Raw genomic sequence first — 19,275 nt, 5'->3', positions numbered from 1 at the left:
TCTGCATAATTTTAATCCCCTTTAGCTTGACGCATTCTCTATCCCTCCTCAACTTCCCTTTTGGAAGAAGGTGGAGCATACATTATAAATCACATGACCGACCCACAGAGATGCAGAGCCGGCAGGGTGTTGGGCTGGCTTAGAGGAGGGGGAGCTTGGCAGGGAAGCCGCTGGCTAGAAGGCCACCCACAGAGGAATCGCCTCCCCATTGCCCATGTTTCCAGCCCCTTGCCCATATGAGACCCGCCCACCAGCCATGCCTGCACCATCCCCGTTACCACTGTCCCAAGTTCTCTTACCATCTGGGCCTTTATGTGAATTGTTCTCTCCCAGCCTTCCCTGACCCCTCCCCGGGCCCTGTCTCTCTTTTGTAAACCCTTGTAAAATATGAAGTGTGTTGTATCACGGCTCTGCTCCAAATTTCCATTAGCTCCTTTCCCACCTAGAATGAGATCCAAACTTCTTATCTAGGCAGGTAGGGCCCTGCAAGACCCTCCTGCCCCCTCCATCCTTGGCCTTAGGTTCCTGCTCCATTTCTGACTCCCTCCCAGCCTTCCTTTTCTTCTTCAAAGGAGCCAAGCGTATGTGACTTTGGCCTTGGTCTAGAGCGCTCTTCCCTCCCTCAGAGCCATGCAGAGCTTCACTGGCTCCATCCCCGCCTTGTCTATCTCCTCACAGAGGCCTTCCAGACCAGCCCCCACCCCTCCGTGTTCTGACCCTGTTGTTTTACAATCTCTTATTTTCTACATGCATCTGTTTATCTGTCTCTCCCACTAGAATGTAAGCCCCACGTGGGCTTTGTCTTGTTCACCACTGCAGGAAGAGGCACACAGAGGGTGTTCCAGCTCGGTAACACTGGCGTTATGCTTTATTGCCATTGCTATTCGTGTATCTGCCCTGCCTTGAGACTCCTAGAGAGCAGGGCTATTTCCTATTTCTTACTATCCCTGGTGCTTAGCAACCAGCAGATGCTGAACACATGTTTCTCAGAGGATCCTGATAATGGTATAGAGGGACCAAGATGGGGAGGAGACTGTGGGAATTGAAAGATGAAGATTGGGAGAGAAATCTTCAGGTAGCCGGCTAGGACTTGGCGTCTGACTGGATGAGCAATGTGAGGGAGAAGGAGGAGTCAGATGCAGGCTTGGCAGGATTTGACGGGGTCATGGGGCAGTCAGAGGAGGAGCAGGTCAGTAGGGAAAAGAGAGCAGACTTGGTTTTAGACGCATGAGATAAACACATGTGCTTATGTGCCAAACTCAGTGCCAGAGACCCGTGCTTTGATTAGTCAGAGATCAGTCATTAGTCAAAGCTCTAGTCTGCACAAGTCAAGGAGATGGTGCTAAAATTAAATGAGGAAAATACTGATTTATTTTCATTGAGAAAGTCTTGCGACCAAAAAAAAAAAAAAAATCAGCGAAACTAGTAGCAATTTAACTCCTAGGTATACATTCGAGAGACATGAAAACATATGTATCTGCACAGAAACTTGTACACAGATGTTCACATTAGCACTATTCATAATAGCTAAAAAGTGGAAACAACCCAAATGTCCATTCCAATGAATGGATGAACAAACTGTAATATATTCACGTGACAGGATTCTATTCAGCCATAAAAAGAAGGAACTACTGATACGTGGTACAACATGGATGAATCTTGAACACATATTAAGTGAAAGAAGCCAAACACAAAAGGCCACATGTTGTACCATTCCATTTATAGGCAATGTTCAGAATAGGCAAATCTACAGAGACAAAAGTTGGTCAGTGGTTGTCTAGGGCTGGAGGGAGGGAATGGGGGTGATTCCTAAAGGACACGGGGTATCTCTCTGGAGTAATAAAAATGTTCTAAACTTGGTTGTGGTGCTGGTTGCACAACTCTGAGGATACACTAAAACCCATTGAATTGTGTACTTTAAATGGGTGAATTACATGGTGTGAATTACATGGTGTGAATTATATGTCAATAGAAGTGTCACCAGAAGAAAGAACTAAATGAACCAAAAACAAGTAGATGGAATTAATCAGGGTGAAAGCAGACACCATTGAATTAAACAATAGGGAAACAAATGATAACTTTTTTTTTTTAATGTCAACTGACCCACACAGTCAACCAAACCAAACTAAACAGCTTTGTGATGAATGTGGTTTACATTCTGGGGCAAACCCCTCCTCTTTATAGGAGTGGGTAGCAAACAGTTCCTGGACTGGCTGCCGGCCACAGACCACACTTTGAGTAGCACTGGCATGGACAAATTCATTTTTTTAAAATTATTATTATTATTTTAATTATTAGCACCTTTAATTAATTAATTATTTATTTATTTGGCTGTGTTGGGTCTTCGTTTCTGTGCGAGGGCTTTCTCTAGTTGTGGCAAGCGGGGGCCACTCTTCATCGCGGTGCGCGGGCCTCTCACTATCGCGGCCTCTCTTGTTGCGGAGCACAGGCTCCAGACGCGCAGGCTCAGTAGTTGTGGCTCACGGGCCTAGTTGCTCCGCGGCATGTGGGATCTTCCCAGACCAGGGCTCGAACCCGTGTCCCCTGCATTAGCAGGCAGATTCTCAACCACTGTGCCACCAGGGAAACCCCAACAAACAAATTCTTAAAGGGTCTGAGAGAGATTAGCATGGACAAGAATAGCTAAGAGAGGCCTCACTGAAGATGAAGGATTGACTCAAGTTGGTGACATTTGCTTATGAGTGCTTGATCTTCACGTGTACAGTTGCAAAGTATTTGGAAACACATCTCTAATTTTCTTTTTCTTCTTTCTCAGAGACTCCAAGTGTGACTGTGATCCAGCTGGCATCTCGGGGCCCTGTGACACAGGCCGCTGTGTCTGCAAGCCAGCTGTCACCGGAGGGCGCTGTGATAGGTCTGTGTGAACTGTGACCCTACGGACACAGCAGGGTGTCCCTTGGCAACTAGCATGAGAATTCATCCTCAGTGCAATTACGGAAAAGGGACACTTACACAAATGTTGATGACCTTCTTCCTGCCCCCTGTCCTCAAAAACTAGGCTTTATTTATTTATGTTTAATTTTACTTTTTGGCTGTGCTGCATGGCGTGGAGGATCTTAGTTCCCCGACCAGGGATCAAACCCGTGCCCCCTGCATTGGAAGCGCAGAGCCTTAACCACTGGGACTTCCCTCAAAAACTAGGCCTTAAAAAAAGTGCAACCAAGGCCCCAAATCTCACTGGACTCCAAGCTTTTGCTCTGGGTCCCTTCTCTGTTTATGCTGTGACCCCGGTGAGTCCCTGGCCAGCTGGCTCTGAATCCCAGGTGCTCTATACAAGGTGGTACGCTGCGATGAGGTCACATGACTCAACCTGGTCCCAGGAAAGGCCTGGTCTAATTAAGCATGTTGGGAAAATCTTAGTAAGTGGGAATATCACAGTGTATGGCCACAGATAACCGTCTCATGCTGAGAAGGACCGGGGCTGGGATGGTGGTCATGTGCACACACGTGAACTAGGGGGGAGATGTAAGAGCCCTTTGGGTCCCAAACCACGCTGGGGCAGGTGGTGCAACCAGGTCTATCCGCCTTCAGTTGCTGCTGCCGGAAATTCCTTAAGTACAAACTGTGCCCAGACTTAAAACTCTTCCCTCCCTTGAGATTGTTTTCAGCAGAGGGCTTTGAGGTAGGCCCCAGAGGTAAAGGCTTCCCCCTTATTTCCTTAAAAGAAAGAAAGCAGTTCTTTGGCACCCTGCCAGTCACGTATACCTGGGCAGAGGAAATGCCAGGCACGTTCCTGGCTTTTGTTTTCAGGGGGTTCTTTGCTGCTGAGGTGGGGGGGTGAGGAAACATAGCTTTAAGTGTTAAAAAAGGAGTCACTTTTTGAAAGCATTTTAAATTTCAAAATAGAACACAGAAATAGAAAGTCACATAAAACAAATGTTGTCAGCAGCACCAATTATATGAAACGGACCTTTGCTAAAAATGTGCCAGCCCCATAGCACCCTCCCTCCTTCCTAGAAGTCACCACTATTCTGACTTACTTACTTTTCTTCATAGTTAATTACCCAAGTACATCCTTAAACACTGTGGTTTAGTTTTGCCTGATTCCCTTCACTTCCCTCCCCCCACCTCCCTTCCTTTATCATTCCCTCTCCACCTTTTCTGTGCCTCCCCACTTCTTTCCTCCACTCCTCCCTCCCTCCTTCCTTCTTTCCTTCCTTCCTTGGTTTTTTTTTATTTTATTTATTTATTTATTTATTTATTTATTTATTTATTTATTTATTTATTTATTTATGGCTGTGTTGGGTCTTTGTTTCTGCGCGAGGGCTTTCTCTAGTTGCGGCAAGCGGGGGCCACTCCTCATCGCGGTGCGCGGCCCTCTCACTGTCGCGGCCTCTCTTGTTGCGGAGCACAGGCTCCAGACGCGCAGGCTCAGTAGTTGTGGCTCACGGGCCCAGTTGCTCTGCGGCATGTGGGATCCTCCCGGACCAGGGCTCAAACCCGTGTCCCCTGCACCGGCAGGCAGATTCTCAACCAGTGCGCTACCAGGGAAGCCCCCTTCCTTGGTTTTTAATCTCTTTTAATCTGAAGGTTTCCTCCACAGAAACTATAATGATTTTTTAAACCCTTTCTCCATAGAAAAAAAACCCCAACTTATTTATTTACAGCTGGTCTCTGAAGCATCTGTTGTTCACGGCTAAACTGCTTTTCTGTGATTTTGCACAATGAACATATTCTCGACATATAGTCCAGTGGATTAGACCACGTAGTTTTTCAGCAGATATACCTGAGTTTGAATTTTGTCTCAGCCACTTACCAGCTGTATGACCTTGAACAAGTTTCTTAACCTCTCTGGCCTTGGTCTTATCATCTAAGAAAATTGGAAACAATTCCCATCTCATAAGGTTGTAGTGAGGATTAAATGAGGGAGTATAAGTAAGGTGCCTGGCATATCACAAGTGCTAAATAAAGGATGATCGAAACTACCATTATTTCATGTAGAAGGATGTCGTTAACTTGAACAGAAAACAAATCCTTCCCGGCTTCCCCTGACCTCTTCTCTATGACCCCAGCCTCCGGGACTTGTCTGCCAGCTGCGGTCCTCCGAGAAGTCACCGGAGGGCTTGAGCTAGGAGCAGAGGGGAGGCCAGCCTACATTTTGCTTTTGTAGGAGCCTCTAAGCCATCCTTTTTTGGCATAACCTCACCTGCCCCCTCCCCTGGGGGTCAGAGCCCAGGTACAAGGGGCAGGGATGGTGGGCAATGCCAGGGAGGATGGTCTGGGAGGGGTCAGTACAGCTGAGTGGGTGCTGGGGCGGGAGCATTTGCCTTTCTTTTGCTGGCCCCCGCTTCCCACCCTTTTGCCCCCGTTAAATACTTACTCCAGGACAGGGCCAGCTCTGCATGTCCCTACCTGACCCCTCCCCATCTTGCCCACTCAATTCCTCACCAAGGATGGGAAAAATCACTGTTTCCAGACCATCACGTCAAACGTGATACTGCTTTACCAGAGCAAGAGAAAGTGAATATTCTTCATGCTTTCTTTTTACATTAATTAATTAATTAATTAATTGACTGTGTTGGGTCTTCGTTGCTGCGCGCGGGCTTTCTCTAGTTGAGGAGAGCGGGGCTACTCTTCGTTGCAGCGCACGGGCTTCCCATTGTGGTGGCTTCTCTTGTTGCAGAGCACAGGCTCTAGGCGTGTGGGCTCAGTAGTTGTGGCACGCGGGCTTCAGTAGTTGTGGCTCACAGGCTCAGTAGTTGTGGCTCGCGGGCTCTAGAACACAGGCTCAGTAGTTGTGGTGCACGGGCTTAGTTGCTCTGTGGCATGTGAATCCTCCTGGACCAGGGATCGAACCCGTGTCCCCTGCACTGGCAGGTGGATTCTTAAGCACTGCGCCACCAGGGAAGCCCTTTCATGCTTTCTTAATGGGGAGCTGTGATTTGTCCATCGGGGGGTCTGGGAGTGGTGGGTGGTTTGTGCAACTTAGTATTTCTCACCTCTGGGAATTAATGGGCCGGGTGGAAGAGAAAGTAGAAATGATCAGTTGTCATATTCTCTATAGGGACAAGAAATAACCTATAATATTGTCCTGATTTCTAAAACATCACTGCAGATGCCGACCAGGTTACTATCACCTGGATGGGGGAAACCCTGAGGGCTGTACCCAGTGTTTTTGCTACGGGCATTCAGCCAGCTGCCAAAGCTCTGGAGACTACAGTGTCCATAAAATCACCTCTACCTTCTATCAAGGTAAAGCGATCTGTTTTCTAGGTTTTTTCCTTTTAATGTTGTATAGGGTTTTGTGCTTATAGACTTCCGTCTGCAGGATGGGGTCCTTGAGTCATCTTTAGCAACTCTCTTCTCGCTTTAAACGTGTATTATTTTGTCAGGCAATAAGGAAGAGCCTAGTGTCTTGTAAAAGTTATAGCTGAATAGTTTACTCAGACCAGCTTATGAATAACTTAAAAAATAACTAAAAAGAGACCAGATTTTCATTTCCCTGCATTTCCCATCCCATCTATTTTAAAACCACAAAAGAGTCATTCTTTTGGATTGAAGGGCTTAACATGAGTCTTCCTGGAATTCACATTCACTAATAATACCGCTTTCACATACGCCAAACGAGTTAATTTATGTGAAATTAGTTATCAAGCTGCAAAGCACTCTAAAAATATAAAGATTAATATGATTTCAACTCTGAGTTTCTCTTTGAACATACTGGACCCTCTTACCTCACTAAGGCCAGACCCTGTTTATGTAAATAAAATAAAAATACAAATTACAGGCAGATGAAAACATGCTCTCTTATTCCAAGAGTCAGACTTGGAGACAAGAAGTCAAAGCAGCTGTAGGGTAGGAGCGGGTGAAGGTGAACACAAAGTAGAGAGGTGCATAGGGGATTTTGAGGATGGTGCACGAATGTGGAAATATTAAGAAATCCCCACTTGTTACTCACCGCTAGTGAGTAGCAATCAAGTCTTGACTTGTTTAACTCAGTAGATGTTGAAGTTTGTCCAAATGCAGAGTGGTTTTATTTGTGTTTCAGATGTTGATGGCTGGAAGGCTGTCCAAAGAAATGGGTCTCCTGCAAAACTCCAGTGGTCACAGCGCCATCAAGATGTGTTTAGCTCAGCACGACAGTCAGACCCTGTCTATTTTATAGCTCCTGGTATGTATGGTATTTTTCCTGTAGAAGCCAACTTAGAAGACTAAGAAGTCAGGATAGAAAAATGGGGTTAGAAAATGTGGACATCTTATCACCTAGTGTTCTGGGCAGTAGTATCTCCAGAAGAAAATTGGGGCTTCAGCCCTTTTTGACAAAGTCATGGCACAGTACAGCAGAACTGGGTGTCCAGGTGGTCAGACCCTGGTTCAGGTCCCTACTTCAGTCAAATGGGAAGTTTCTAGGTTTCCCATCAAGACAAGAAATAAGGACAGTGGTCAAATCTGTGGGTCTACTGAGAAACAGATGGAAAAGTGAAAAGAAAGCATTTCTCAAAGCTTTAAACCACTTGTAAATTTTAAAAATATACATTAGTCAGAGAAGCTGGATGGAAAAGCTCTGGCTAGAATTTTAATCCTAGTTCATATACTTAGCTAATACATGATTCCTGGGCAAGGTGCTCTCTTAACCTTTCCAAACTTCAGTTCCCTCAGCTGTTGAATGGGAAGAATAATGACAACCTCCACGAATTATTGCCATCAAATGTGATGATGTCGGTGAAAGTATTCTGTAAACTAGAAAGCATTATGTAACAAATGGTATTATTGCTGATAGACCTGGGATCTTTACATATTGGTCTGTCATAGGGGCCAGGCTATGAATCATGTAATGGATGGAATCGTCTTATAATGAGGCCCTTTTAGCGTTTCAGTAACTAGCCTTTCTTTGTGGCCAAGAGCTGCACGGCCATGTCCACTGCCATGAACTGGCTCTTCTGGCAGGGTGGTTGGGGAGGGTTGATGGGTGGGTAACATAGGACCCCAAGAGAATTTGCCAACATCGATGAAAACTTACTCACTCCTTTGCTTCTCCAGTCTCAGAACTGACCTCAATCTTTTCGAATTCTATTTCACAGCCAAATTTCTTGGGAATCAACAGGTGAGCTATGGACAAAGCCTGTCTTTTGACTACCGTGTGGACAGGGGAGGCAGACACCCATCCGCCCATGATGTGATCCTGGAAGGTGTTGGTCTACGGATCTCAGCTCCCTTGATTCCACCTGGCAAGACACTGCCTTGTGGGGTCACCAAGACTTACACTTTCAGGTAAAGAGAGAGACCACAAGTGGGTCAAAGAGAGCAAACTGTGATTGAAGTCTGATTCCTTTGTTCATCCAGTCATTATTCATTGGTTCAACAAGCTTTTCTGAGCACCTTTTATGTACCAAACATGGTGTTATGTGCTGAGACAGGTCACGATTGCTGCCCACAAGCCCCGGACAGGCTAATGGGGGAGAAAAATAAACAGATGATTATAGTGCAGCTTGTAAGGGACAAGGTGGACACAGGTGCTTTGAACACACACAGGAGATATCAGTAACTCACACTGGAGTGATCAAGGAAAGCTTCCCAAGAAGATGTGACAAGTGAAGGGCCGCTCTTTAAGAAAAGAAAAGGGGGGAAGGTTAACATGGCAGAAGAAGTATGTTTGAGGAAGTTTCGTACATTTAGGAAATTCTAAGTGGTTAAGCATGAGTGGGGCATGGGGTCAGGGAGAGGAATACAGTGAGAAGTGAGGTCAGAGAAAGAGGCTGAGGTAGGGTCATGGATGGCCCCATGTGTGTCTAAGGAGGTTACATGTTATCCTGTGGAATGGGATATTTTTTGAAGTATAATTGACCTATAGCACTATGCTAGTTCCAGGTCCAAAACATAGTGATTTGATATTGCTATACATTACAAAACGATCACCCTGATAATTCTAGTTACCACCTGTCACCATACAGTGTTATTATATTATTGACTATATTCCCCAGGATGTACATTTCATCCCTGTGGCTCACTTATTTTATAACTAGAAGTTGGTACCTCTTAATCTCCCTCACCTATTTCACTCATCCCCCCACACCCTCCCTTCTGGCAAATACCTGTTTGTTCTCTGTATCTATGAGTCTGTTTTTGTTCTGTTCTGTTTGTTTGTTTTTTTAGATTTCACATATAAATGAAGTCATATGGTATTTGTCTTTCTTTGTTTGAATTATTTCACTTAGCATAATACCCTCTAGGTCCATCCATGCTGTTGCAAATGGCAAGATTTCATTCTTTTTTATGGTTGAGTAATATTCCATTGCATATACACACACACACACACACACACACACACACACACACACACACATACATACATATATACCACATCTTCTTTATCCACTATTGATGGATACTTTCCATATCTTGGCTATTGTAAATAATGCTGCAGTGAACATAGGGGTGCATATAGCTTTTTGAATTGGTAGTCTTGTTTTTTTCAGAAGAGTACCCAGAAGTAGACTTGCTGGATCATACGGTAGTTCTATTTTTACTCTTTTGAGGAACCTCCATACTGTTTATCATAGTGCCTGCACCAATTTACATTCCCATCAACATTGCGAAATGTTCCCCTTTCTCCACATCCTTGCTAACACTTGTTATTTGTTGTCTTTTTGATAATAGCCATTCTGACAGGTGTGAGATGATATCTCATTGTGGTTTTGATTTGCATTTCTTTGATGATTAGTGATGTTGAGCATCTTTTCATGTGTCTGCTGGCTATCTGTATGCCTTCTTTGGAAAACTGTTCATTGAGGTCCTCTGTCCACTTTTTAATTAAGCTGTTTGTTTCTTTGATGTTGAGTTGTATAAGTTATTTGTATATTTTGGATATTAATCCCTTATCAAATATATCATTTGCAAATATTTTCTCTCTAGAATGGGAATTTTGAATGGTGGGTACAGAGAGTTCAGGGGAGGGGGCCGTGCCTATTAAGTGCTTAGTACTGTGTCAGAGGCTGAGAATTCAAGATGAAGAAACGTGGTCTTTGTCCTTCAAGAGCTCTTGTCTAGTAGGATATGTAACATGTCAAAAAGCAAACATAACACAATACAAAATCTCTTCAGTGGTGGTGCATGCTCATGGGGAGTTGGGAGGAGAGGAAAGAGTCTTAGTTCTGCCTGGAGGAGCCAGGAAAAGCATTACTAAGGACACAGTGTGTGGACTGAGAACAGGAAGAAGCACAGGGCTTTCCCAGGGACAAAATCAGGACAACCCGTACATGTGAGTATATGTGGGAATGTGGAAAGGCATAATACAGGGGATTGGTAAGCAGTATTTATGGCTGGAACACAGCGTGTATAGGGGAGACGGGCAGATAAGATTGAAAACGCTGGAAAAAGACCCAGCATGGTGGTTCTTGGATGTCATGTCAAGGTGCTGAGATCTTGCCCATGCCTACAAGATGATGGAAAGCTATTGAGAGATTGGAAGTCGAGAATTGGCGTGATCAGGTGTGAAGGCTGGGTGCAAATACAGTGTGGAGGACAGTTTGGGTAGGGTCTTTAATTGAACCACCAGGACACATTCACAGTGGTTCAAGTGAGGGTTGTTGGGGACCTACCCCAGGGCAGAGGTAAAGGGAATAGAGAATAGAATACCCACAGCACACACACAATGTGTTCTTAAATAAATGAGTGCAACTTATTCGAATGATACAAACACCCAGCTCTCCACGCTGGAGCACCCATTCCCGCCTTCTCAGCTTGGTGAACTTACTCTTTAAGATTCAGCTTACAGGTTGTTCCTTTGTATTAGCCTTCTCAGAATCCTAGGACAAGTTACAGTCATCCTGAGTTTCTATGGCATCCTGTTCATGCCTTTGTTATAGCCCTGTCTGCATTGTATCATAATTATTTGTTTACCCACCACTCCTGGGAGACACTGATCACCTCACTCTACTTGTCTTTGTATCCTCCGTCCTGATACAGCTTCTGGCTCAAACCAAGTGCACAGTAAACAGTTATTTCACGAATCAGTGGATGAAACAAAAGGGTTAGTATTGTTCCTGGAAGCACTATTCCAGTAGAAATCAAAACAACATAAAGAAGAATAGTACAGGGGCTGGTGATGTGATGCGTTGAGGCAACATGACGCCAAACTAGGAAGTATTAGATGTGGACAGTGTAGAAGGTGGAAACTGACTTTTGAAAATAGGAGGTGAAATGGGCTCAGATAACAAATCATTTAAACAACGAAACCAAAAATGAATGATGGCTCTTGAGGATCAGAGCTTCTGGAACTCAGAGATGTTCCTGCTATTAGGTTCTGTGTGACCAAGAATAGAAAGTGGTCTCTGAGGACTTGGACCAGCACTGGATGCTGTGACCCGGGGAGCTCGGCTTCCTGCACTGGGATGCCCTCCATCAAATCCTGTGGGGCTGGCACTCCCCATGGAGTGAGAAAGTTCCAGGCTTGTGCCTATGGGGATGTGGCTACCAGCCCTTCATCCCCATACAAGCAGGGCTGTGAAGGGGCTTAGCTATCCCCCCATTCTCAGGCATAATTTGTATCCGGTATATGCATTATAAGATTTGATAAGAGTTGGATTTTTCAGCTTTTGCTTTTAAATCATGCAGATTAAATGAAAATCCAAGCAGTAATTGGAGTCCCCAGCTGAGTTACTTTGAGTATCGGAGGTTACTGCGGAACCTCACAGCCCTGCGGATCCGAGCTACCTATGGAGAATACAGTAAGTGGCTAAAAGAAATGAATTTCTCTCTTCTTAGGTTTTAGTTTAATTTGCTTCCGCTCGCTAAGATGGTGACAGTCTCCAAACGATTAAACAAACTACTTAATGGTTTTGATGTCGAGTCTCTGATTGGGTCTAGATGCGTACATTCTAGAAGAAGTTGTTAAGAAGGAATGTTTCTTGAAAAGAGGTCAGCACCAATGAAGAATGAATGATGCTTCCTTCCTAACGAGCCTCTGCATTTAGATTACAGCTGATTATTTGCAGAAGATAACCTACAGCAAAAGGCACATTCCCTTAGCTCGGAAATCGCATCTACAACACTGTTCTCTTTATTTCTCGAGTAACTTTCCTTTGGGATTATTCTCCGTGCTACCACGTTCCGAGATCACCATGTATTCTGTTAATTCCTATTATTGAACTTCTATATACTGTGTACTATGTTGAGTACTCCTAATCTCGATTGGGATTATTTAAATGAGACCTCCTTAAGCTTTTTAGCACACATGTAAAAAGGAAGCATGGCTGGCATGCACCATTTCCATGTCACTGATATAGCGAATAAAGCAGGAAGTAGAAAAGGTGCTTACTAACAATTTATTGAATCTTTACTATGTGCCAAACACACTACAATACATGCATTGTCTCATTTAATTCCACAAGAAACATAGGAGGTAGATAACACTGTCCTTTCTCTTCTACTGTTGAGGAAACACAGTCATCGAGGTGTTTTGTGACTTGCCCAATTCACACAGATAGTGAGGATTGAGCCAGAATTTAAACCCTGATTTTTCTGACACCAGAGCCTACGCAGTCAGTCATGATGAACTGCTATATCTTTATGCATGGCATAGTGGGTGAATACCAACTGTCTTTGATAGGGCTATCAATGAAAAAATTCATCAATAGTCAATCTAAGAGGGCTTCTCTGGTGGCACAGTGGTTAAGAATCCGCCTGCCAATGCAGGGGACACAGGTTCGAGCCCTGGTCCGGGAAGATCCCACATGCTGTGGAGCAACTAAACCCGTGCGCCACAACTACTGAGCCTGCACTCTAGAGCCTGCGAGCCACAACTACTGAGGCCCACGCACCTAGAGCCCATGCTCCACAACAAGAGAAGCCACCACAATGAGAAGCCCGCACACCGCAATGAAGAGTAGCCCCCGCTCGCAGCAACTAGAGAAAGCCCGCGTGCAGCAACGAAGACCCAACGCAGCCAAAAATAAAATAAATAAATTTAAAAAAATTGTCAATCTAAGAAAGAAATGGAAAATCTTATTCGGGCCAATATGAGAATTATAACTCAGAAAACAGTCTCTTGGAGAGTTCTGAAGACTGTTCCAAAAAGGTAAAGGGGGAAGCCAGTATATATGTGATTTGGGAAGAGGGTACGTGCAATCAAGCACACGTCTTGGTAGAAGGTTACTGCTATTTGCAAGGAACAGATACCTTAGTTAATGGTTTAAGTGCTTTTCTAAGTACGGGATGATGCAAGAAACTGGGTTCATAGAATTTTCTCCTGAAAATATCTAACTCTCTGAGGGCCAGTTCTGTCAGGTTTCCTAGAGCACAAAGTGCCTCATCCTGATCTTCGCCCTGAATTCCTTTCAGGATGTCCTGTAGGTCAGCGACTGCAGTGGCTAAAGACTTGATTCTTGTAGAACTGGATAGTGGGCAACATTCTTTATTTTACAATCCCTTCCCTTTCGGTCTTAAGTTCAACCAAGGTTTGGGAGGCATTTTGTGACCAGTTGCTAGGAATGCGCATTCCCAGGTCAGGCGAGGATTTCGTTGACAGCCCACAGAACGTGCTATTACTGGACTAGGTTCAGTCAACAGTAGCCAAAAGCCTCTGGACCGCCTGTCTTTCTAGTCTGTTATGGTCCAGGAGATAGTTCCCTCTTGTTGCTTCTTCCCATATCTAGAGTTATTATGCACGATTACAATCTTATAGAACTATATATTTGATCAAATTGTTTCAAGTTGCCTAATCATCATTAATTTTATCTGAGGCTCAATCACACATTTGGTAACACAAGAAACAATAATCTTGTAAAATAGGCAGCATATAATATAGCTAGTAACATTAATAGGTCATAAACAAGTATTTAAGCTAAGAACTTCCATTAAGTGCGGCCCAGTATCTCCCCAGGTCGTCTGACCAGTCTGTTCTGCGCTAATTGCTATCTTTAAGGGAAATGATATATTGGCATTGTACATAAAGTTTACCAAAGATGTCTGCACATACAAGGCGAGTAGTGGGTCATCATGACCCCTTAAAGGATTGACAAAGGAATGTTATCATCTAAGGAGTTACATGGCTGGCGCCAGAAGGAGAAAAATTGATCTTTATGGTTGAGCAGGTATTTCTGCCACAGGGGAGGTCTGGTTAACACATAATGCAGATGTACAATGCAACTAGAGAGGAAGGAGGAGGCCAAAGGGCAGAGAAAAAGTTTCATGTTTAAATTTTTCTTGCCTTGACTTAAAAATGTGACTTTTCATTTCATCAGGGAGTTAAGAAAAATAAAATCCAATGAGAGGCCTGACTTTAGATCCTTGGACCTTACCACTTGCTGCTTCTAACGTGTTCCCTCTCTTGCAGGTACTGGGTACCTTGACAATGTGACCCTGATCTCAGCTCGCCCCATCTCTGGAGATCCAGCACTATGGGTTGAACAATGTGTATGTCCTGTTGGGTACAAGGGACAGTTCTGCCAGGAATGTGCTTCTGGCTACAAAAGAGATTCAGCCAGACTGGGACCTTTCGGCACCTGTATTCCATGTAACTGCCAAGGAGGAGGGGCTTGTGATCCAGACACAGGTGAGTGAAATGACACCTGGACCAGATGGCTGGGGGCACAGCCAGGTGACTGAGGTCTCCCGCGGAAGAGAGAGCTGTGTAGGAAAGACCATGCCTGAACTCATTTCAGAGATGGGAAAGGATTAAGGGAAGCAGGGCTGGAGTCGGGGAAGATGGACATGGCGCTTTATTACACTCAATCCTTTTCATTATGGAAATGCCACAGGGTTGTGAGAAAGGTGCCAGGTTACAGGAAATGGCTGTCATGGTTCAGTGCTGGGTGGGGGAATTGGTGTCGAGTTGCAAGCATTGTACGGGGGAGATCAAAGGCAATGTCAGGACTGGAATGAATGTGCCGACAAATGGTGTCAGGCCTTGGGGGACAGGGGAGCAGTGTTAAGTTATGGATGGTAAAGGAAGTGTATGTCTGCTTAGCCTGGGAGAGTGAGGGTGAGATTCAGGGTCGTGGCCATGTTTAGAGTTGGTACTAGGGCAGAGGAGAGTGCCGGCACTCAGGCACTCTGGGGAAAGCTTCAGAAAGGCAGGCTGTGAGTTACTAAGCTCTGACTTGCACATGTCATGCGTATTAAAGCAAGCGTACAGTTTTACCCTGCTCATTTCTCTGCTCCTCCATTCTTCCTCTGCCTCCCAGGAGATTGTTATTCAGGGGATGAAAACCCTGACATCAAGTGTGCCGACTGCCCCATTGGTTTCTACAACGACCCGCGTGACCCCCGCAGCTGCAAGCCCTGCCCCTGTCGCAATGGGTTCAGCTGCTCCGTGATGCCCGAGACAGAGGAGGTGGTGTGCAATAACTGTCCCCACGGCGTCACTGGTGAGGCCAGCTGCCTGCCCTGTCCTGATGCCGTGAATCTGCAAGGATAGCTACTATTCCAAGGGATTCCCAGGGAGTTTTCATGACTCAGGGTTAGTCTAAATGGGCTCATTTTAAAGATAAGAAGAGCTCGTCGATGCCCGAGAGCTGAAGTGGATTGAGGAAGGGCAGAGTGCACAGTTACGGGGAGGAAACATCTAAAGCTGTTTTAGGAGGTTTGTAATTAGGAGATGAAGTTTTCAGATGAAATACAGGGTTTAACTAAGTTTTTAAAAATGAACCAAGGTGAAGGAGGAAAACTTAGTGGCCTTATAAATGTCGCCTCTCTCTGCTGGTCAGTCTGAAAGAAGAGTTTGTCTTCAGCAGCAGTCTCGGTGGTATGGGTCAAAATCTGACTTTTTCCCAGTCAGCTAGTTAACCGGCAGGAAGGCTCCTAGTGGCGCTTGTGTTCTAAAATCTGTGACCACCGCGGAGTGGAAGAGCCAGGCCCTGGCCGTGGGCGCCTGCTCCTGAAGCTACTGTTCTGGGGTGCACGGGGGAAGCTCCTCTAGAGGGCTATTTATACTTTCGGCCTCTGCTTCTGGTTTTGCTGCCAGTGGATGATCGCTTGGACTTGGCTCTTTGTTCCTTCCAGGTGCCCGCTGCGAGCTCTGTGCCGATGGCTACTTTGGGGACCCCTTTGGGGAACACGGCCCAGTGAGGCCTTGTCAACCCTGTCAGTGCAACAACAATGTGGACCCCCGTGCCTCTGGGAACTGTGACCACCTGACGGGCAGGTGTCTGAAGTGCCTCCACGGCACAGCGGGTACCCACTGTGACCAGTGCAAAGCAGGCTACTTTGGGGACCCCTTGGCTCCCAACCCAGTGGACAAGTGTCGAGGTAGGACTGCACCCCTAGACAGATTGGACAGCCTGTGTGTGCGTGTGCGTGCGTGCGCGCACGCCTGTGTGTGTACACGTGTAAGAACACACAAATCAGCAAGGCCAACAGCAGGTAATATCGCGATGCTACTTTGGTTTCTCTGACTGACTGGCTCGTGAACAGCCTGGACCTTTCGCCTGTCAGAGGTCTTAAGACCAGTGTCCCCTGCATCAGGGCTCTGGAGTCAGAGCTGGAGGGTGTTGAAAGGGTTAAAGCTGGGCGGGAGAAGTGCAAAAGGTCAGGTTTACGCTCCGGAGTGGAAGAGGAGATGAAATGGGGCTGCTTCCAGCACCCAGTCCCGAGGCTGGTAGGCAGGGAGGGGCTGCCAGACCCGTAAGCGGAAGGTGATAAAGGGCTCGAGACTAAGCCTGAACACACTGGAGTGGGAGGGGAGTGGGCTGTAAAGCAGTTGAAGAGACCCTCTCAGGAAGTCAGTGCGATTGAGGTACAGAAAGGTAACAGTCCAAACGTCTCCTAAGGAGACCGGGCTTCAAAGCAGTAGCTCCCGTGGAGCATTCCTGCGGGCCGCTTCAGATCAAAGCATGAACGTGCAGATCAGGCCTCTTGCTCAGCCCTTCTTTCAAACCTTCGAACGTGGTCTGTTCTAGAGGCAACTTCCGTTCTAGGGAGCTGGCCTACCCCACAGACTCACCCCTCGGTCACAAAGCTCCCAGACCAGCCCTGGTGCCCAGAACTCAGGAGCTTCCTCATTTTAAGGTTCAGAGTGCCTTTGGGGACCCAGACTGGAGGACTCCTGGTCCCCCAGGAGGTCTGCAGGGAGCCCAGAGCCACTCCCCGACTCACACCAGAGTCCCCAGCCCCGGAAATGCTGAGGACCTCTGTGCAACTTGGGGCTTCTGCCCAGGGGCATGAATTCCACCTGCCCTGACCCCAGCCTGTGGGTTAGCTGTGATGTCCTATGATAGGAAGCATCCACATGACATCAGCGGTACTGAGTTCAAGTCCAGTGTTTTTAACACACCTATTGTATTACGCTGATCATGCCAATTAATCTCTCTGAGCCTCAGTTTCCTCATATGGATGATTAACATTTTACTCAAAGTGGTTGCAAAGATAAAATAGCATATGAGAAAGCACGCTATAAACTAGATAATTCCATCTATAAGGTGCTATTAATAGAGATTTCACTGCCTTTAGAGCATACATTTTTTCACTCAACTATCTTTTATCAAGCACTTACCATGTACCCAGTGTGGAGCTAGATACCAAGGTTATAATAATGAATAAATCAGCCCCAGCTCCCAAAGAGCTCATATGCTAATAAGGAAGACACACAAATATGTAAGCAAATAATGACAGTACGCTTAGACATATGATCATACTACCAAGTGTCTTGTGAGCACTGAAGGTGGAGTAACCCAAAGAATCACTCCAGTAGAGTAGTGTCTCACCCACTGTTACATCCTCAGTTCCTAGAACTGAACATGACACATAGTGGCACTGAATCAATTTGATTGAATAAAGGTACTGCTTTACTGCAGAAGGAAAATATCACCGGCTCTTTCCAGGTTCTCATTCCAGCTTGCCATTTTCTTTCTGTGTGTCCTAGGTCAAATTACTCAGCTTCTCTGAGCTCATAGTCCTCATCTGTAATATACAGAGAGATGTCTACTTCTGGCACATATAGGCCCAGAAGAAATGTTATTTTCCCTGTGAGCAAAGCCAGAGTGTCTGCAGAATATCCAACAGGCTTATGATTTAATGGGAGGAAGTAAGTAAGTGCCACTAGAAAGGATGAACTGTTGTAGTGTCTCTTCATCCAGACACACACCCCAAACAAACTTGCCAGATGATTCCGAAGACCTCTCTGTGTTGCGGGAATGTGCTTGGAGGCACAGCCAAGAAATGAATCTAACGCAATATGAATCAACAAGGGCAAAGAAGGATTCTTTGCCCTTGGGGACTCAATCTTCCTTTTATCTTTGCTATAGCTCCAGTTTCTGGAATTAGCTTGACATGAAAGCTTCCTGTTTGTCCGTCTTTTTTTCTCTAGCTTGCAACTGCAACCCAATGGGCTCGGAGCCCGTGGAGTGTAGAAGTGATGGCAGCTGCGTTTGCAAGCCAGGATTTGGCGGCCTCAACTGTGAGCATGCAGCATTAACCAACTGTCCGGCTTGCTATAATCAAGTGAAGATTCAGGTGCGCATGCTAGCTAGACCTCACCCGCACGAGTAAAATCCTGAAGTGTCTCCTGGGTGGTTCTGTCACAAATCCAGGACTCTCCTAGACTCCTGGGGACGGGGGCGGGGATTACTATTTCTTTCTTTAAAAATTGCTATGTTAAAAAAATTTCCATATACTGGTAATAATACTTCAGGCTTATGTTCTTATATTTACCGTTTTCAAAACCCCCTTTGCAGATACTGTCGCATTCGGTACTCATGGTAACTTAGTCAAATTGGAAGGAAAAGCATTCTGATCTCAGCTTTCACTGAGCAAACAAAGTTTTGAAAAATGTGTAATTTTTCAAAGTCACATGGCCAGGTGGAACCGAGAATGCCATCCATGTCCCCTGATTCTGAATTCGGTGCTCTTTCCATTATAATATGCCACTTTCTAGCTGGATTTTTTTCCCAAGAGATGTCCTTATTAAATAAATGAAGAAGACATAAACGTATAAAAGATAGGAGGAGTCCAGAGGTGTCAAGGCTGTCGAAACAGGAATAGTCTCCAGAAATTTCTCATTCAAATTCCAGAGAAGAATGAAATTGCTGTTGTTGTTGTGAATTATTAATTAATATTTTACTGGGGTGAAGGGTAGGGGAGGAAAGGGCCCAAACAGAACCCAAATGTAGAACAAACTCAACCTATTTTTTAAAATTTATCTATTTAACCAGCCCTCTATAGCACTTTGTTCCAGGCACTGTTCTAAGTACTATACAAATACTAACTCATTTAGTCCAAGTAATAAGTCTGTGAGATACTATTATTATTATCCCCATCCTATGGATAAAGAAAATGACTTACCCAAGGTCACACAGCTAGTGTGTAGTGGGGCCAGGATTC

General features: G+C 45.4%; 1 protein-coding gene across 1 annotated transcript in view; it reads left to right on the top strand.

Annotated features, from left to right (window-relative positions):
• The window catches only part of LAMC2 (laminin subunit gamma 2), a 62,971-nt gene that overhangs the window by 30,158 nt on the left and 13,538 nt on the right, over positions 1-19,275 (top strand). Inside the window, exons 4-12 of the mRNA XM_082401360.1 lie at positions 2,777-2,875; positions 6,077-6,213; positions 7,010-7,132; positions 8,043-8,232; positions 11,575-11,687; positions 14,294-14,512; positions 15,144-15,326; positions 15,961-16,206; positions 18,263-18,408. Coding sequence (XP_082257486.1) covers positions 2,777-2,875; positions 6,077-6,213; positions 7,010-7,132; positions 8,043-8,232; positions 11,575-11,687; positions 14,294-14,512; positions 15,144-15,326; positions 15,961-16,206; positions 18,263-18,408 — 1,456 coding nt within the window. The remainder of the gene's footprint in view (positions 1-2,776; positions 2,876-6,076; positions 6,214-7,009; positions 7,133-8,042; positions 8,233-11,574; positions 11,688-14,293; positions 14,513-15,143; positions 15,327-15,960; positions 16,207-18,262; positions 18,409-19,275) is intronic.

This window comes from Balaenoptera borealis (assembly GCF_965194805.1).
Source record: "Balaenoptera borealis genome assembly, chromosome: 1".
NCBI lineage: Eukaryota > Metazoa > Chordata > Mammalia > Artiodactyla > Balaenopteridae > Balaenoptera > Balaenoptera borealis.
The sequence above is the reverse complement of the archived record's forward strand: the minus strand, read 5'-3'. Positions and strand labels throughout refer to the sequence as shown.